General features: G+C 40.9%; 1 protein-coding gene across 4 annotated transcripts in view; it reads right to left on the bottom strand.

The window, feature by feature from the left end:
* The window catches only part of LOC311442141 (uncharacterized protein), a 105,408-nt gene that overhangs the window by 67,483 nt on the left and 18,014 nt on the right, over positions 1-19,911 (bottom strand). For 2 of the 4 annotated variants that reach the window (XR_014696467.1, XR_014696468.1), the window contains 2 exons: positions 2,262-2,312; positions 649-2,136 (listed from right to left, as the gene is read on the bottom strand). Coding sequence is in view for 1 of the 4 variants with exons in the window: in XM_084530974.1 (XP_084387100.1) it covers positions 2,262-2,312 (51 nt within the window). In the remaining 3 variants the exon portion in view is untranslated. Of the gene's footprint in view, positions 1-648; positions 2,137-2,261; positions 2,313-19,911 lie in introns of those variants that run through there. The other 2 variants (XR_014696466.1, XM_084530974.1) reach the window with 2 other exon arrangements.

Genomic DNA, 19,911 nt, shown 5'->3' with positions numbered 1-19,911 from the left:
TCTGGATGATGTGCAGCTGCAGTAACTTTTCTCCTGGGAATTTTCCAAAACCAGCTACATACCACCAGCCTTCAGATCAGAAGAGATGCTAGGCCTTTTACTTCCTCCCACCATGCCACTCCCAACTAATTTTTGATTTAATTAGGTAGCAATTTTGACAGGATACCAAAGACAAATAGAAGTACAACAAAATGATCAAAGGCAATCCTGCACCATACGTTATGCTCAGCACCCTATGTACTTCCTCTGGCATGTGACCACAGGAAAGCTGGGATTTATAGTGTTGATTTTCATTGGATTCCAGTGGAGAAGAGTTTCAGCAAGGAACCTGAGGTCCTGCTTTATGACTGTAAACCCAAAGTTATGACTCCTTACTTGCACTGAATTGCACATTACTCCAGAGTTAGTCCCAATGGGGCAGTGATTTTTTTTCCTGGGTACAGACCTACTCAGTGAATGCAACTGAGGTTTGTGGAGGAGTCAACACAACCTCATCAACCGTCCAACTTCTGTTTTGGCCCTCTTTCTGATTTGCTAACAGATACAGACAGCCCTTTGCACAGAGGTGAGTTTCAAATGGCACGAGTGACTAAGAAGTTACAAGCAGTCTTATAACTCTTAAAAAATATTAAGTGCAAACATTTATATTGGTTAGAGATATGAATAACAAACTTTTAATCAGTATAAACAAATAGAACAGCCTTGTTTATAATTTCCCTCTAATTTTGATCTATAATTTTGCTCAAATTTATACAGATGTTCATCATAATTTCTGTGGCAGAGCTTCCAAAAACGTCACAGTTGGCACAGACACTGCCTGTCACAACTTCAAACTGCATCGCAACAAACCTCAAGGCTTCTGCAATGTGATCTAAAGCAAAATTCAAAAAAGTTCAAAAATTCAAGATATTGTGCTTCAGTGTGGCATATGGAATACATACCACTCGACCAGGTTATTATCGTATCTGAGACTGTACAGATTCCTGGTAAGAAAACATTATTTCCATTACATTTGGCTTAAGCCCACTTATAATTAAGTTACTTATCCATGTGTTGGTGTGAAACCACTCTACAACATAAGTGCAGCAATAAGCTAGAACAAAATCTTTAAATAACAATTGTCAAGTGAGAAGATATATATAGAATATATTAAAATTAATAGTGTTCATCCAGCTTTCAAAACAAGTTTAATAGGCCTGCTTCTTCTGGAAAATCTGTGTTACACTCATTGAACATTTCTTTTTCATTAAATTTGAACCTTTTGGCAGAAATAAAATATACAATCAAAGAAGGATGGCTGTTTTGATCATTTTCAGACATTTATGCATTACAAGAAAAAGGAAATGCACTAAGATTCACACAGAGATTCATACTGTTGACCACTAGAAAGGAAGCTTTATAAACTCAGAGTAACGTAATCAGAAATGACAGCTTGAGCATAAATCTTATTAAACAGATATTGTAAAACAGGCTTATAAAGAAAGAAAGAATTCCTAGCATTGGGGATATTTATATGAAGATTGGACAGAGAATTACAAAATAGCATGCAGGGAGCAAGCTGTTCAAGCCACATGCCATATGAGAGCAAACACAGTGAGATCGTAAGCATTGTGACTCATTGCTGAAATGTCACAGTCTGCAATAAGAGTGGCTGACCTTGAAATATGAAATATTTCCTCTTTGAATACGCCTTATACGAGTCTACTTGTTTCTTTTTTTTTCTTTTAAACAATAATAAAATGCCCAACAAAAAATGTTGACCTTGCATACACAGCTCAGAACAGCTTGATATTTAGTAAAATTCTCATCACAGTGGATGTGATGAGATCATCAATACATTCCTACTGAGGAAAAAATGGAACAAACGCGAATACGTGTGATCTTAGTATGTAAAACTTGTTTGCCTTAACTCATAGGTGTACCACTACCCAATCGCAAATATTCAGCTAAATCTCTGGAAATAACAACGTTCATCCATGCTGTTTTCTATAGTTCCAATTCATTAGTCATCTGCTTATAGAGCATCTATTGTCCAGCAAGGAACTAAAAGCAGCTCATTGGTTCTTCACCTGAATACACTGTTACTATAATGAATCCAAAGAAGTCACACCAAAGCCAGCACTGACAACACACATTCTGGAAAGAATTCATTCATTAAAAATACTGAGAACACTTCTGAAGATGACTGTTACTGGGTACTGAGCAAGTGGCTGATAAGACCATTGGCCACCTATTATGATTAAATAGTTCAAACAATCTACCTGTCTCTCAGGAGCAGAAGAAACTTCTGGTCATCATTGACAGCAGGAGACCTAAAAGAGATAAATAGGTTTAGTTGATGAGAGAGCATATTAAATGATTTTCCTGTAAGTAATTAGGCAGGAAGCCAAACTGTTCTTGGTTGATGCTTAGTGCACAACACTTGATGTAGTTTTCAAAGTGCTATTTTATACATCCAGTCCAAAAAACTTATGTAGCTGGACTGGTGCATGTATGGAATCACAGCCATGACAGTTTGAAAAGCATTGCTACTAAAGCAATTCATTATCTGAAATGCTTCCAACCCTTTGCAAAGAGATCTAACCTCATAAAGAAACCATTATCCTCAGGTTTCTCAATACACTGTATTTTCAAATTCATTGCTGACTCTACTGTATTTTCTCTTGGATCCTTTATAGACATCTCATTTATCTTTATTGGATTTTCTTTCATTTGGCTTCAAAGTTAAATGCCAGAGAAGTTAAGCTGTATCAGAGAAGTAATCAGTGCATAAAGTCTGAATCTTAGGAAAGTGTGTCCTATCTTGCTGAAAAAGCAGAATATTGTGAAGAGAGATGTGCTAAAGAGCTTGCCTCAAACAGTGCTATCTGTGTGCGCTGTCACAGGTGAAAGAGCTGGATAAGACGTGCTTGCACTTCAGAAATCTGACTCAACAGAAACTCTTGTCTGTAAGTTATCAAGTGTTGCCAGGCTCCTGGGACTCATATGAATACATAAAGTAGTACAAAATTAGGAAAACAGAAGACTGTAAAGCCACAGAACTGATAACTGGTGCAGACAGGACCCATGGCCATGGTCATTCTTTGGCATGGAAAGCCCAGAGGTGAGGTCGAGGCTGGGAGAGCAAGGAGATGCCTCCTTCCTACAGAGATTTGTGGCTTGATTTAGGGTTCCCGACGTTGCCACCTCCAGTCCCACTTGTATTTAGATGGTATGAAGATTAAAAGAGCAATGGAATTAAAATTTTAATTTTTCATCTCCTGGATTATTTAAACATTTTTCAACACAGAGGAGATCATAAAGACACTGTTCACAGCAACCAGTGAATACTAGGCACTACGGAGGCTACTCTGAGACACTGGCTCCTCTTTTTAGACTTCCTTTTGTAAAATGTATTTGTAAAACAGCTATACAGAAGCCTTGCACTTGACTTCTCAGATCTTTCATACTATTTGCCTTAACACAATTATTTTAGCCTCAGACATCATTAAGCTTCACACATTTATTAAGCTAATAGCTACTTTACACGTGCTGCACCTAAGCTTACACAGACATACTTCAAATACTTAACATTTGTCAGACTACAGCATTTATTGTGCTTTTTCTACGCTAAAGATGCAGAAGAGTATAACTATGTTGAATACGCAATTCTTCATACCATTATCCTTTTCAATTGCTCACAGAAAAAGAATCTTCCTCCCCACCCTGTTCTACTGCTCAGATGTCACAGGCAAAGATGAAAAGTGAATCATTTTGTTCTGCTGCTCCAAGCTGAGAACAACCCAAAATAACATGTTTCCATTGCGTATGAGAATATCCCACCCACGTGAGGATGGCAGTGAGCTAAACTGCTGCAAGGCCCCACACGCTCCCCTCTGCCACCAGGGGACACGTGCAGAGCACGGTGGCACCCTGTGGCCAGGGCTGAATAGGCATAAGGAAATATCAGCCATCCCCAGACCTCAAAACTGAAACTTGCCATGAAGGGTAACACATACAGACAGCACACAGGTAAGGGACTGCAAAGAAGAACGGAGGTAATAGCAGATGGTGGTGGTTACCACTGCACTGGGAGCTGAATCTAGCCAATGCCTAGGTCCTTGGCTCTGAAAACTGGATAGCTCAGCGTTTAAGCTGCCTGTGGGCTGGGACTGCACTCAAAGAGCCTTTAAAAATTGTAATCAGTAGTAACAGAGCCTATAACACTGGAATAATATGTGCTGCTTTGCACATTGTAATTTAAGCTGCAGTTGGCAGTATGTGAACCTGCGATAACAAAACAACCCTTCAGCGTTTGAAGAGGAAAGGAAATGCCCTTAGCACCAGAAATGTGTGCTTTTCACCCACTGGCAGCAAGTGCCCAGCTCCACACCGTGTCTGGCAAACAACCTGAGCAGGGACAAAGCTGCCACCTGTGTCAGCTCGCTCTGCAGCTCCCGGGGTTAGCGTCAGGATAAGCAAAGGGAACAAACAACAAAACTGTTGGTAAACTCCTGCTTTTTAGGAAGTGTTAACACTTTCTCTGGACATCTTCCTTCAAATTTACTTATACACATGAACACAGGACTTTGACTCAGTCTAACTGAGGTTTACAGAGCTTTGTGGGAGAATCCAAGGGAACCCAAACAAGATGAGATAAATAAAAAAAGCACAAGCCATTTTTATCATCACTCTTCTTCACGTGCTTCTTCTCTGCTCAGTAGTTTGCAATGTCCTGCATAACTTTAGATGCATTGCTACAATAAAATTCATCTTCTAACTCACACTAAGTGCTCTCTGTATACACTGGCACAAACCCTCCACTTTACCCATTGCAGGACGTGCAAAAAAACAAATTAATTAAACTCTCTGGACCCTACAAACCCTTCCTTGTAAGAGCGAGGCAGACTGACTCAGTTCAAAGAACTTACCTTGCATAAAATAAATAGGTTTGTTTGGGCTAAGTCAAGCATTAGCATTGCTTATGCATCTCTGGTGTTAGTGCAGGTATAGATTTGTGGAACAGTTCATCAAATGAAGCAAGCGAAATCTTCCATGTTTTGCATTTTGATCTGCAAATAAGCTGTAGCTCACACTCCCTTTTTGCCATATTCACTGCTGAATCAGACCCATCAGAGGAACAACTGGTAAGTGTTTGTGGCTCCCCTCTCTCCCTCAGTTGTAAATCTCCTTGGTGAACGATAGGAGACTTCACAACTAAAAGCACCAATTAGAAAATATGGACGATCAACGTATACCAGTGCTGTTTACCCACAATTGATTAAAGACTGGAGCAAATAGCTCCTCCATCATTTGTCCCAGGGGTGCAAATATAAACACTGGCAAATGTTTGTTTTTACTTCTACCAGCAGATTAAAACAACACTGCTCATAAAAAGCACTTTAGGGAATATGGGTTCAGTTGCAGGGGTTTGAATCTTCCATGATATACAGATATTATTTGGAGTTTATCTTTATTGACTTTGAAATACGATACTGTAAAAAGAAAAAAAAAGTTAAAACTTCCATTAAATGAGTTACAGATGCAGCTGCTTTAGCATGAGATTGCAAAATTATGCAGCTATTCCACTTTAACCTGTACTATGGCACTCCAAGGAAAAAAGAAAATGGCCCAAAATTCAATATGAAAAAAATCACCAAAGGAGACATGTAATCATCCTGTATTATAATGCCTTTCAGGATATTTTGGTCTTCTTCATAACTCACATATTTTAGCAGCTCTTTTGATTCTATCATACCCATTTTCAGTCTTCTAATCTCACTTGTACTTGTAAATCAGAATAGCTAGAATAACTTCCCTGAAATTACAGTATAACTGTACATAACTGACTAGAACTGTAGGATCTGGCTGTAGATTTCTTTTCCAATTATTTTTCTAATATACAACCTGCAGTCTATTTGTGAGCTATGAACCCATCCCTTACTATACACAACTGCAATTTTTTATAACTGATACTGGACTTTGTTGTCACAGTTCCAATTTGCACTTCAGTATCAGTAAGAAACAGATCGAGGATGTCTTCTTCGCTGCCCAGCATCTCAATTTTCTGGATTGTGAAACTGTCTTCAAAGAACTGAAGAACTCACCCATGGTGCACTGGCTTCAAGTAAAAAAAAAAAAAAAGTGCAAAGAAATGGTATTTTGGAATCAACGATCATTCAGAGAAGTGGGGAAAAAAGAAAACAAACTAAAATAAATGCTAACATACTCACGCATAAAAAAAAAAAAAAAAAAAAGTTGAAATAACAGTTTTGGATTAAATATATGTTTTTATCTCTTGGCAATGTTAAAACTTAGACCTATCAATGTAATATAGAAAGTTTTCAGAAGAAAACGACAATTAAAATTTTCTAAACAAGATGTCAACAAATACAAGAAAAAAATAATATATTTTTAAAGCCTCCATCTGTTGTATAACTCAAAATGAATGCATATTTTTCAAATCTTGCTAGGATTAAATTATTTCAGTTGAAAACATTCTGTACAAAAATGTTATCCAGTCCCAACTTGAGGTATCAGAACAAACAGTAACAAAATGTCCTACTCAAATCCTCGTCTCTATCATCCTCCTTTGACTTAATGCTTCCTCCCTGCTATCCTTAGGAATTTCATTTCTACCCATTTAAATGGCTGAATTGTAGCTTCTTGAAAAATGGCAACAATCCATCTTGCTAGAACTGATTTCTATTAGTGGACCAAAAAAAAATTAAAAAAAAAAAAAAAAAGTGTTCTCAACTAAGCTGCAGCAAGGGAGGCTCTATCCCATCCCCTGCGGCTCTGCCTACATTTGGAAACCTGGCAAGCCTGGGACTAAATCTAAAGAGCAAAACTGCCGGTGCTGAGCCTCTTACAGGCTGACAGCACTTGGCACCTGGTGGCTTTGCTCTGGGCCCTCTGCCCGTCTGGTCGGCTGGAGCAGGGCCCTGCCTCGCTCCACGGGATGGTGCCAGCCGGGGCTCCGCAGGGCTCTCACTTCAGGGGAGTGGTCTTGATCCAATGTGAGATGTCTGTAGAAGTACAGTTCCCCCCAGGAGCTCTGTATTTCTGGATCAAAATCATGGTTTCCTTTTCAGCCAACTTATTTTAGGATTGCAGTTTTTCATCAAGTACTTGATTTGCTAGCCAGCAAATGCATTTTGGCCATGAATAGCCTGGTAGGATCCTGTTAAGATAGGACAGGTAACCTAGTACAGCACTGGGCTTTAGGTCTACAGCATGCAGTTCCTATGGCAAGTGCACAGAAGCTTCTGGAAAATGAGGCAGACATAAGCAAAGTCAGGAATAGTCATTAGCCAGGCTGTTTGGAGCATCACACAGAGACAAGCTGCAATAAAACGACACTGCTTGGGTTTCTGTGTTGGTTTAACACCAGGGGCGCACAAGAGATGGCAGCAGCAGGGAAGAAGAGCACCGACACCGCATGCTGGAGCCTACTTCTCCCGGTGATGCAAGGCATCACATCTGCTGAGTTCACAAAAACAAACCAAGTGGTCAACTTGGAAAACAAAGAAACCTACAGATGCTCAACAGCTGAGGAAAAAAAATGAGAAAAGCTCAAATAAAATGTATTTGTTTTGGTTCTTGCATAAGTGAAATGGAGAGAAGGCAGTTCCAGTGTGCCAGAAAACACATGTTCATCCTCATTGCTGCAGCGCATGCAAGCTGTCATTAAACAGCTTATGAAGTTTGTTGGGATCTGGCTGACCTCCCTGGAAAATAAAGCTCTTAGTTTGACTTAGCTTTAAAGAACCTGTACTAAAAATGCCTTGAAAAGAAATTTAGCAAGGCCAGAAGGAAAGCAGATACATGTCTTTCAGCCACTACTGGGTTAATCTTGGGTTTCAAAGCACCATTTAAGCTGTCTGGGGGAAATAATTGAGTAGAAATCTGTTGTAAGTACTGTGCATCGATTTTATCTAGGAATACAGATAATCAATCTCTGGACTGAAAGCTGTGGATTACAAAATGCACCAGAGCAAATGGGAGTTTTATTGGCTCAGAAAGGGGCAAGCATGCAGGTGACCTTGTGGGGACGGGATAACCATGGGGGGGCAGGCAGCTGGCTCAGCTCGCTGGTTGTCCAGCACCCCCCTCTAGGAGTAATGTGGCCCCACACAGCGCTGGCATGGAGCTGGGTAGGGATCCAGGGGGTCCCAGAGCATCCTGCACTTCCCTGGAGGAGGAAGACTTGCTGGCACCAGCCTTCCCCAGGTTCATACGGCAGCAGTGCGATCCCACAGCATTCAGACCAGACTCAGGTTTACATTGCTCAGCTCACCTTCCTCTCCTGGCAGCTAACTGTGAACCTAGGCAGGCAAGGAGTGGGTCCCTTCCAACTCTGACTGTTCTGTGATGCTGTGATTCAGAAAATATGGAAGCGATGCCCTGAAAGACCAGACCTGACAAACATGGCTTGAACAAAGTGCCGAACTGGGAACTGAACAGCCAGTAACTGCTCAGGGGTCCTATCACGCACACGCTGCTTTACATACATGGGGTGAACTTTAATATTAAAATATTTCTAATGTTAAAAAGGCTTTTGAAAACCTTTCCCCTCCTCAAAAAATTTCAAAGCTACATTTGTCTTAATATGAAATAGCTTTTTCCTTGCTTTTCTGTGTAATACAGTATGTTATTCGGGAGCCCAAAAGTTGTCAGTTTTTATGTTATGATAATCTTCTCAAGCATCCCATTTTATTCTGCTTTTTTCCCTTCTTGCTGTCACTCACATTCTAGTCTTTCACAAAAGAAAATGTCTGAATACATTAATTACAACCTGATAGACCTCCATATAGTTAATACTATTGAGGAAATCAAATCACTTGGAAAATAACTAAAGAGAAACAGTTGCTGGTATTGCAGAATTTTTATGCAGTGCACTTCAAAGCTGGAGCTTTGCAAGACAACAACAATGATTATTACAGAGAATGAGAAAATCAAATACAACTTGGTCCTCTACCCTTGGAGTGTTTTCTGAGTGCAGTACAAAATATATTTTCTATCCCGAACAGAGCAGTTGAACTCTTTTCACATACTACCTTCTGTTATGGTGTAATTACAAATGCCCGTTCTGAAGTTGCAGTATAAAAACTTTTTGGAGCTAGGAAGATATCCAGGTCTAAGTCCCCACTCACACAAACATCACCGCTGACACTGGTGGTTCCATTAACGTGAATACAAGGAAACTGGTGGGTCAGAAAACAGCAAGTTACCCTGGGACCAGTAAAGGGGACCAGTATTCACATGGTCACCCTCAGTAAGGCTTGTCAGCTTGTTCCTATGGCTCTGTGGAGTGGTAGAGCTAAATCCCACTTAGAATTAAGTTTACAAATAACCATTGTTTTTATAAATGGAGACTTTATTTCTGTAACCTGCGACTCTAAAATTACCGCAATAATTTGGATCGCTGTGCAGAGCAAGAGACTTGAAAAGGAAGAAGAAAAAAAGTACTGAGTGCCCATCTGATGTTCATGGCAGCAAAAACTAACACCAAGCTCTGTATGTGGTTCTTCTAGAGAGGCAGCTCTGCTGAAATTCCTACAGGAACATCTTTGAAGACTGCTGCTAATGAAATGGGATTTCACTGAACAAAGAAAACATTATTAGGATTATGAAGAATCCTTACACACAAAGGTAGGCAAATGCTTCCCAAATCTAGGCTCTGCTATCTTTCTGCTACCTTAAAGGCATTTAATTATTCTTACATTTAAATGAATAGCCACTCTCACATGTTTTAAATCATATTAGTACTGGGAAAAGACAATGAAATCTCTCTGGCTTTGAAGAAGTTACCTAAAAAAGCAAGTCAAAAATAAAAGCACCTTTGGATGATGTTGAGCAACAGCCTAGTCCACTCTCTCCCAAAGGCAAGACTTTGTGAGTTGGCCTGTTGAAGATCCATCAAAACAGTCTGGACAAATCGATACTCGTGCACAGATATTTTATCAGTATTTCTGACATTTAACTTTTCATGGAAATGTCATTGATGCAAGGAATTTTTGAGTCACGCATAGCCTTTACTAACCCTACAGCTTTGGCAAAACCCAAGAATGAGGTTAAAACACACACGGCTCCTCTCATGCTGCAGAAGCTAATGACACTGGGTGCAGCACCCACAGGAACTTGCAGTGTGGCTCAATCTCACCAGGGAACTGCAGTTTAATGCCCAAACCTCGCTGTTTGGCACAGTGGAAATTAATGATTTTTTCATCAGAGTTCTACCTCCACAAGCCACATGCAGATTTTCATCTTAGAATCGACATACTAGAAAACAAATGCGGTCACTTCTTTAAATCTCTGAAAGTCAGCTGTTGTCATACAAATCTCTCACAATGTTTTCCTTCTCATTTTAAAGAAAAAATGGTCACGAGTTGAGTTCATGGTTTTCTCTACACATAAGGTTTACACACTGCTTGATTCAGAAATAACTAGCTTAAACACACAGACAAAATCTTTTCTTGAGGACCATGTCTGGGTTTCTCTTCAGTAGCGTCCCAAGAGGAAGAAAGGAGAAAGTCTGTAAGTGCTCAATACCAAAACATTTTAGAAGACTTAGGTAGAAACGCAGTAAGTATTCTTAGTTCTCAGAAAAGAACAATTCACTAAGAAAGAAGGATTTCAATAACAAGCGCTGTTAAAATCCACAGAGCCAAGTTCTAAGAAGTGATAAAAACTGCTGCTCATTTTGTTTCACAAGTGAGATGCAACCGGTTTTGGACACGAACACATGCTGGAGGAGGAATAATCACTTAAACCCAAAGGCTCTGGCCCCGAGCTCTGGTGAGGCACACCATGATGACCTGAGAGGCCCCCGATGCCCACCCCAGGTAAGCCCTCAGCAAGGCTGCCCCGCGAGGAGCAGGCACACTACTCCAGGCTGTGCAACTTGCACAGCACAACAGTGCAGGGAGGGTCGTAACGCCCTTCCAGCAGTGTGCCCTTTGGATGACAGCCTGTTCCCTCGGCTCTCCCAGCCGTGGCATTGCCAGACTTCGCCTTCCTGTGTTCTTCCTCGCTGCTGCTTCTATTAAAGCACAGCTACCTCGGGGTGATGGGAGACAAAAGCAGAATAACAATGAGGCGGAGAGCACACAGTTCTCAAAATCCAGCTTGATCTGGGAGGTCCTTCACACGGTTAATATTACGTAAAGAACAAGGAGACAACTGCATTCAAAGCTGAAAGTCTTTGCTGAATAACTTAAAAGCAAAAAACTTGTCTAAAGTCACCCAGCAGGTCAACAAGGCAGCTGGGAGAAGCACTCGACTCTGCTAAGAAAAATTACTGAATATGACTGTGTAAAAAGGTTAACTGTGTCCCAGGACAGATTTATCCGAAACATTAACAGCAACAAGAGTTAGACAAGAAGCAGCATTCTCCATCACTATTGTCCAATTTTTCACCGTGAGAGCACCGTTCTTAGTCAACTGGGGAGGTGGGCGGGGGGGAGTTACTGAGTAAATTGGCATCAAAATGGATTGCCCAATTTTACTGAACAGATGTCAAATAGCCATTAGCATTACAATGATTAGTAAACTCAAATTAGGTGTTATGGGTTTAGAGCCTTAGATTAAGTGTTAACCTGTCGTAATTAAATTGCATCTCGGTAATTGATTCCACAGTGCTGAACTGTAAATAACAAATTGCAGATCTGAGTTTTGGTTGGTTTTTGGATTATTTTTTTGTTTGTTTGCTTGCTTGTTTGTTTTAATCTAGCAGCAAACCTCCTGGTCTCTGTTCCTTTTGGTGGGGTTTCCTCCCCCTGCCTCTGTTACTTAGGCACAACTTTCTCTGCCCTTTACAGGTGCATTTTATCACTGCTGCTCTTATTCTTCTTGAACTGATAGCTACTTAGGGCAGGCGGTATGGTGGGGCCAGGGCCAGCCAGCCCATGGCAAAGCAATAACCCCATCATACTGACTTCCTTCCCCTCGGTACTCCTACGGAGTGTGACAGCTTGCGTTGAGTAACAACATAACTAACAGTTTTATTTTCTTTTGACTGCGCTGTTCAATGCAAATAAATGCACTCAACAGCAGCAATCGGGACAACCAAACGCTGATCAGTATCGTGATGTAAATTCAGGTTCTTCTTCAGTATGGGTTGTATGATCTTCATGTCAATTAAGTCTTTCCAAAATAAGGATCGAGAGCAAAATCAGAAGCTTGGAGCAAGGTGACAAGGAGAAAATTGCTTGGTGTGAATTGTTATCAGTATGGAGCTCAGAGCTAAATAGTTGGATAGCAGGGACCACCTGCCCTACAGCAGGATGAAAATGGGAAATTAGGGTGAAAAGGAAGGCAAAATGAAAAAAAAAAAAAAAAAAAATTAGGAGCTACGATGAGTAAGACATCTTGGGAAGCTAAAGCACAAATAGGAGTTAAGCAACAGTACAGCTACTGAAAGTTGAGGTGGTGGAGTAACATGGAGTAACATGAGGTTGCACTGCAGGTGACCATAAGGAAGAATGGCCCAGAAAAGCCTGGAAATGAAAAACTACTATTTGATGAACAACGCACATCCGAGGTGTAACTGGATGCTGCTCACACACCTTGATCTACCTCTGCTTGCAACCTTTACACCATTCTTCTGAGTAGGCTGGTGGATGCAATGCTGATGGTATAGCTTATAAATTAGAGCTGGAAAGGCACTGATTCTAGAACCAGTTTTAAGCAATACATCACATTTCAGGTTAGAATGAAAAAATAAATAAATAAAAAATGAAAGAACATCCTGCAGCCTTTAAGTCTCTTGTCCAGCTATTTTCTTATACCTGTAACTGCATTTCTGAGATATCTATGTTGTTAAGTGAATTGCTTTGCTCACCACAGAGCTTACAACTGTGTCTCATAAACATGAGGACCTGGCATCTGCATTCATAATTGCTTGATCAAGCATGATGAAGACAGATTGGACTGATTTGCTCTAATGCGACTATTAACCCTTCAATAGCACACGTGTTTTCAGTGCCACAAACACAATCGTTTGACCATGACTCAGAGGGCTTCAGACATAACCCAACACTGGCAAGCTTTATCACTGTAAAGACGATGACCCTGACAAGCAACTTCTGTCTTCAGAAGATTACAGCTGCTGCACGATTAATTAATGTTCAGTAGGGTTACAAATCCAAACAGCAGAGTCAGCTTGACCGTTATGGTCCAGCACATCATCTTCTCTCAGCACAGTCACTTCCATATGTCTCCCTGCATTCATTGCAGAAATGCCAAATAGCATCAGCCAACCTTTTAGCTCATGGTCCCTTTCCAACCCGAACCTTTCCATGGCTCCACGTGATCTGGTGGGATGTAGCCATGGTTGCATCCATGTGGATGCCCCAGAGCAGCACCTGCAGCAGTGCCAGGCCTATCACTGCCACCCTTCTAGGAGACACCAGTTCATTTATGCTCCCTCCTGCACTCCCCTTCTGTTTCCAGACTAGGGGCCAAACTGGAGGGCTGTCCCTGTGCTGTAGCCGAACCTCAAGCACAACTTCCTTGCAGAAAGCTAAGCAGGCTTTCCATGCTACTTAATGACTTATTCCTTGCCCACTATTGCACATTTCTTTGCACAACAGCTTCTTTATACCCTGCAGAGATCTTCTGTATGCAAAGGGAGGCCTGGGATCACTCCCCAGACCAAATATTCAGGGTCAGGCACAGGCTGCCTGCACAGTGGTATGGTCGGCAGTGGGGAGGGAGGAGAGCATCTTGCCCTGCCATTGCACTTTCAATGAGCTAAGGAGATCACCACTGACCTGGTGGATCTGCTTGCAGATGTTTCTGCTGGTACAACACGGGTTTGTTTTAGGGAATGAGCATTGGGCTGGAAGTGCCTCCCTCCATATGTGCAGGAAAAATGTGCCGAAGTGCCTCACTGCTCTCCCGCTAGGAGCTTCACACAGCGTATCAGTGAAAAAACAGAGAGGTAGCTGCTGAGAAACTGCTTCCTGGCACTTAGAGATTATACCCTGCAGTGAGCTGCTCAGCTCTGGGAGTACTGGGGCTTATCTATTTGCTTACAGTTGTAGAGTCCTGTTTTTGCCTTGTCATATTACTGTAAGCGTGATTAGTAACTGTAAAGAATAAGCAAGCAGTAATCTACTTAGGAAGAAACTCAGATCTTTGATTCTGACTACTTTTAGGTTGCTGGATTGTGACAGCTTCTATCCTTCAGGTCATTTCTAGGATATTTCTCCTGGATCCTCTCCTAAATCCCGTTTTATATACTTCCAGTAGAATCAATCCTCTTTGCCCCTGGGTCCCAATACGCGAAATGACCATGTACAGTTCGCTCAGTAACAGCACATTACTACAGAGAGTGACTCCCATTAGACAATTAAGTGACATACAAAGTTATGTGAATTTCTGTTTTAATAGACTTCCCCTGTCTAATGTCCATGTTCATAAAATATTTAAATGTCACTTTCACTGTGCTGGCGCTGCAGCAAGACAAAAGACATGCACACAACAGAGACTTCCATGCCCACCTTCCAGTATTGCTGATAAAAACCACCAAGTTTACCTTCCCTAATCCACCTTGGATCATTAAGTGTCCATAACATTCTTGCTTAGCTCAAAGAACTTCACTCCTGACCTTTGTTCTCAATGGTGAAAATCTGGAAGCCACTGAGTGAAAACGAGCAGACCACGTGCAGGTCTCCTGAGCGGGGATGAAGATTTTATTAGCTCTGAGATGGAAAAGCCTGGTTATTTATACTCTCTGCTCAGCTCCTCTTAGCAATTAGAATTCTTCCTAGCATGAATGTCTTTATCATTTTGCATTTCCCAGCTGAGTACATGCTCATCACACAGCTCTGCTTTGTTTATTCTGCTCTCAATTTTTGTGCCATTTTATTTTGTCCCACAATACACATTTCCTGTTGTTTCTAATGAGCAAATGTGGAATACAGCTTCTTGTAGAACAAACAAGGGCTTATCCTCAGGTGGTGTGAGGCTAAAAATCAGTGACGACACTCATTTGTACCCACTGACAATCTAGCAGATAACACTGCGATGCCTTATTCATCACAGGTCTGATTCAGAGACTGTCCAAGTTGATTGGAAGTCTCTTGAGGATGTACAGGATGCATACCCACTAATTGCAGTTTCAGTAGAAGGCTCAAGACAGCAGAAAACTAATTGGGGAGCAGCCTGGGACAACATAAGGCTTGATAACATGCCTTGGATTAGACATCACAAAATCCAGAGGACAGTTTACTTGAGAATAGAAGAAGCAAAGCACCCCTTCTCCTCTCCTTCAGGAGGGCTCCTCACCTGCCAGCCCCCTCCCAAGAGCTACCAGGAAGGTGGGCAGAGTTTCTATCCTACCACAGCCCAATCTGCATAACCTCAGTTTCTGTGGAAAACTCAAAATTAACTCAAAAACCTCAAAATTTCTGTGGAAAACTCAAAATTAACTTAACAGACTATATGAGAACTGTGACAAACTATTTTTGCAAACAGCAACATAAAGCTACAGTGAGATCTTGCACTCTACCAGTTCCTTTGCAATGAAGGAGGGCAACTGGAGACTTGATGTTTGAAATCACTCAAAAGGCACTTCAACTTGTGTATCAAATTCACTTTTGTTTATATTTTCGCATCAGTCATTTACAATGGGTTATTTACCTGCCATTATACATGCAGATGTGGTGGATTAGGAGTATCAGAAAATTAAGCCTCCACAGATTAAACACTTTTGATTGTGTGATTTTGTATCTCTTGTTTGTTTTTAATTAGGAATCTGGATTGTTAATGCATAATACCCTGTTGCTATCCCTCCACAGAATAATAAGCGAAGCCTCCTTGCTATGACTAAGCATTTGAAACACTATGTAGGCTACAACTTGATACCCGAGCGTGTTAAAACCAAACCTGGATGTTCTTACTTGCACTTATTTTACATCTATTATTCAGTCAAACTCCCACTGCAATCAATAATTGGTTTAATTTAAGGAGAAAAGGAAAACTAATAGTGCTGATATCATCCATTCATGTATTTTCTTTCATCTTGGCAGATCTCACTAAATTTTACAATCTTCCCACTGCTGTACTGATGCTCCTGTAGCAATTTACAGCAGCCAGAAGGGATGGTGGGGTTGGTTATGATTAAACCCAAAGGCTGGCATTCCAGCCTTGCTTTGAGTTGATGCAAATGATTAAGTACTTATAGGGCAATTGTCTTTGTGGTTTCCTAATTTTACTGATACTCCACACTTTCTTTCTCTGAAGAAAAAAAAAAAAAAAAAGCCAGGTCAGGCACAAACCCAAGAATCGCACATGGGAAGCAACCCTGCAGGCTGGTGCCAAGGTGGAGTAACCACAGCAGCAAAGCAAGTGGCAGTGCAGCAGTATGGGGCTGGATATTTGGTGCCAGGCATGACATCTTTTCAGCATCCAGTACGACAAGTAAATCTCACCTGCAGCCCACACTGACAATACCACCTGCAAACTGCTCCGCAATCCTTCATAACTCATAGTTTAGGATATTGGACATTTTTAATTAGCTCTTCTGTTTCTACAGAGAAATTGCTACAGAGAAATTGGTGAGTTAAAGAAAGGTAAAAAAAGTAACTCATTGGGAGGGTTTTTCTTTTTTTTTTTTTTCTCCAAGTCATTATATGACAGAGACAATAAAAGAATGAAGGATCTGACAGATTAAACAGTTCTTGAGGAGACATGTCAGCTTCAATAATTTTAAAGCATTATAACTGTCAAGCTTTCAAAATAGGAAAGATTGTATCTTTAGAAAACAAGGTTCTACTAATTGGCATGCATGAAAATCTAAATTGAGGCTAAAACTAAGTGATTAAAGGCTTTTTCTGATTACAGATATCTGAAAGCAACTCCTTGTATAAAGCTGGGTCTCCCACTCTGGAAGAAAGTCGTTTCTGGCTATTCCTCTAACCGCAGGGTGGCTGCTTGCAATGTCCACAAAGATCAGAAGGTAGGCCAACAAGGGCTGGGTTTGTGGGTTTTTGTTTGGTTGTTGTTGTTTTTTGTTGTTGTTTGTTTTTTTACATGATTCAGTGCTTTGGGGGATTGGGGGTAGGAATATATTTTAGCATATATTCTCTCTCTGTCACAGATGTAGATATATAGACACACACACACGTGCAGTATATACACCAATCTGTTAGGGAATACTCAAGCCCACTACAGCTGGCCCACATACTTTCAAGAAAACAAAAACCACGCTTCAAATCAAATCTGAAAAGATGGCTTCAGCATCTGGTGAAGTTCCCTCGTGGTGTCCCCATTTCGTACACATTTTTGTGTATATGCGATCCAGTGAGAATGGCTCTTAACTTAAGGGGATAGAGAACCTTCTAGGTCTCTGATAACCGTCCACAATTTTGACAGGTATTTGAGCTAAGCCAGATCTCAAAGCATTGTGACATACTGTACTTTAGCTAAAAGGTTGTACTGAAACCACTGGCAAAATTAATTGTTTCTATGAGCAAAGTGAGGTAAATGCCAGTTTGGACTAAAAGCGCACGCATTCCGCAACTTGAGAAAGAAATATAATATCTGATATCAGAGCAATGCATAAAAGCTCAAATTCTGCTTGTTTACTCAAATCTAAATAGGAAATCATCCAATAACTTTGTCCATGTAACTCCTGATGTGTACTGTCGTACTTCATGCACGTACTATAACACATTTTCCTTAAATAAGCTTTGAACCGTGACTCCTATTATAATTTTATTTGGTGGTTTTACATTACAATTCCATTACACCAGTTTTATACCACTAACTCCACAGCAATCAGGTTCATAATCCAGAGAGTATATTAAACCTCAAAGCTGTACACATGTAGTCAAGCACAAAGCAACTCAGATGGCTCCAAAATATGAAGAAAGACCTGAGTAATAAAAACCCAAAGTGGCTTTCTCAGAGGTGCCACTTCTTCCAGGATAACACTTCTAGGTCAACAGATTGCTAAAAGAGTAATTTCATTTGTCATTTCTGTACCTACCCAACTTGACTTTCATGGAGAAGTGCTTTTTACAATGCACGTCATGCTTTATTAATCTGATTTTCGTGTTCCTCTCCAAAGATATTTAATGCTTTAATAATGATCAATATACTTGCTCTGATGATAAACAAAGACAAATGAGTCTGTGCAGTCTGGATGGTATTTGTAATTACCACCTCTGTAGGCATTCAATTACATCTGATGAAAGGGTGACAGAGTTGCCTTGTCTCTCTGACAGAGATGCATTTCTGCTGGATATTTGGCATGCAGCTGTCAGCATGCTAATCTCCTTCACCACATTCAGTTCACTATTGCTAGCACCGTCCGGTGTGTCTGTATCAAACAGAAATGCCATGGCAGCCCTTCCAGGAGAGTTGCAGAGGACGCAGCTCAGAGGCTCGCCCTGCTGGAGCCTCACCCAGGCAGCCTGGGACCATATCGCCTTGGCTCAGCAACCGACTGTGATGGAGGTGGGCCCTGCCTGTGCTGGTCAGCTTCGTTCCCAGTGCTGTCCGTGGGAGCCAAACAGCCTAGCAAAGTGAATGAACAGTAGGACTGTGCTGTCCTTGCCACTCTGGAGCTGGCAGGAAAGTGCCAGGCACTGCAGGCCCAGCCAGCACTGCAAGCTTCATGCCCCTGCTGCAGAGCCACTGGGATCGGAATGAGATCTGAACAGGCAAGAGGCAGGACTCAGAAGGTGACATCTTCCCCAGAGACAGTAAGACAGAGCCATGCCTCCACCATATTAATGATATTTGGAAGGTATAGCAAATAATCCCAGTCACCTTACCCTTGGGAGACCTCTTACTCCTCCTTTCATCTGCATGGAAGTGTGCTGCCGCTTGTCTCACAGCCACAGCATCCTGAAAGGACTCAGACAAACCAGGAAGTGTTTGGTCAGATCCCTAAGGTATCTGCACGCTGACACTTTCCCATACTCCTTCTCCATGCAGGAAATTGCGTGCCATAAAAAGTAACAGCCATACAACATTGTAAATTGTACTTTAACTAATCTGCTTTCCGGTTCAATATTCTAGTTGTCTGGGGCCTTTTGAGAACAATTTTCATTCCTTATTACCCAAAGTCATTAAATAAACCCTATAAAATTGCTCAAAATTGTTACTATCTTGGTTTATGAGTTTCTTAAGTATGACCCACCTTTCACTGATGTCAGCTGTTCATAAAAATATAATGCAAAAAATACATATTTTTTTCCCCACAGATCTTCTTGTCAGTAGAATACTTATTTGCAAATAACTGGAAAAGGAAATCTGATGTTCAAGAGCCTCTACGACCCTTATCACATGTGGAAAATCCCTCCTTTGCCACTTCTGGTTGCTTTTAAGGAAAAGGCCCTCACTTGCTACACACACCAGTACACACAGATTATTTCAAGGGCTGCAGAGAACATTTCTGGAGTTACTGTATTCGTCCGTTAGTACTTTCCCTCTCAGCAAAATACATACAACAAAGATAATTTGAGTTGTTACAGTCCATACTAATGTATAATTCAGACAGTTGAGTTTTCTTCCAGTTACTGTGTGTTCAGGCATTTGAACTGTTTTAAGCTTATTTGTGTTTTCATTATACTGATAAAACAAAGAGGAGCGTCTGATAGCTTTTGATCTTACCGAGGAGTGATCAAATTCATCATTATTGTTATAAAAAAAGAAAACATCAGAATTACCAGATTCTCACTGAAATTATCATGATTCATTATTACATGCATATTAAGAGAGCAAACTTCAAAGGAATTCCACAAACTTACAGTAACTAAAGATGTAGACTCAGATTTTTCTTTGTAATACAAAATGAATAGAGCAGATAAAAGCTTTACCAACCTTAGGGTGCTTTTCCACACAGTGCCAAAGGCTCACCAACATACATGAGGGAGCCATATCCAGCACATCAAGAACAAACAGAAGTTGATGCTT

Source organism: Aythya ferina (genome assembly GCF_964211825.1).
Source record: "Aythya ferina genome assembly, chromosome: 10".
In the NCBI taxonomy this organism is placed as follows: domain Eukaryota; kingdom Metazoa; phylum Chordata; class Aves; order Anseriformes; family Anatidae; genus Aythya; species Aythya ferina.
Note: the sequence above shows the minus strand (reverse complement) of the source record. Positions and strands in the feature narration are given on the sequence as shown.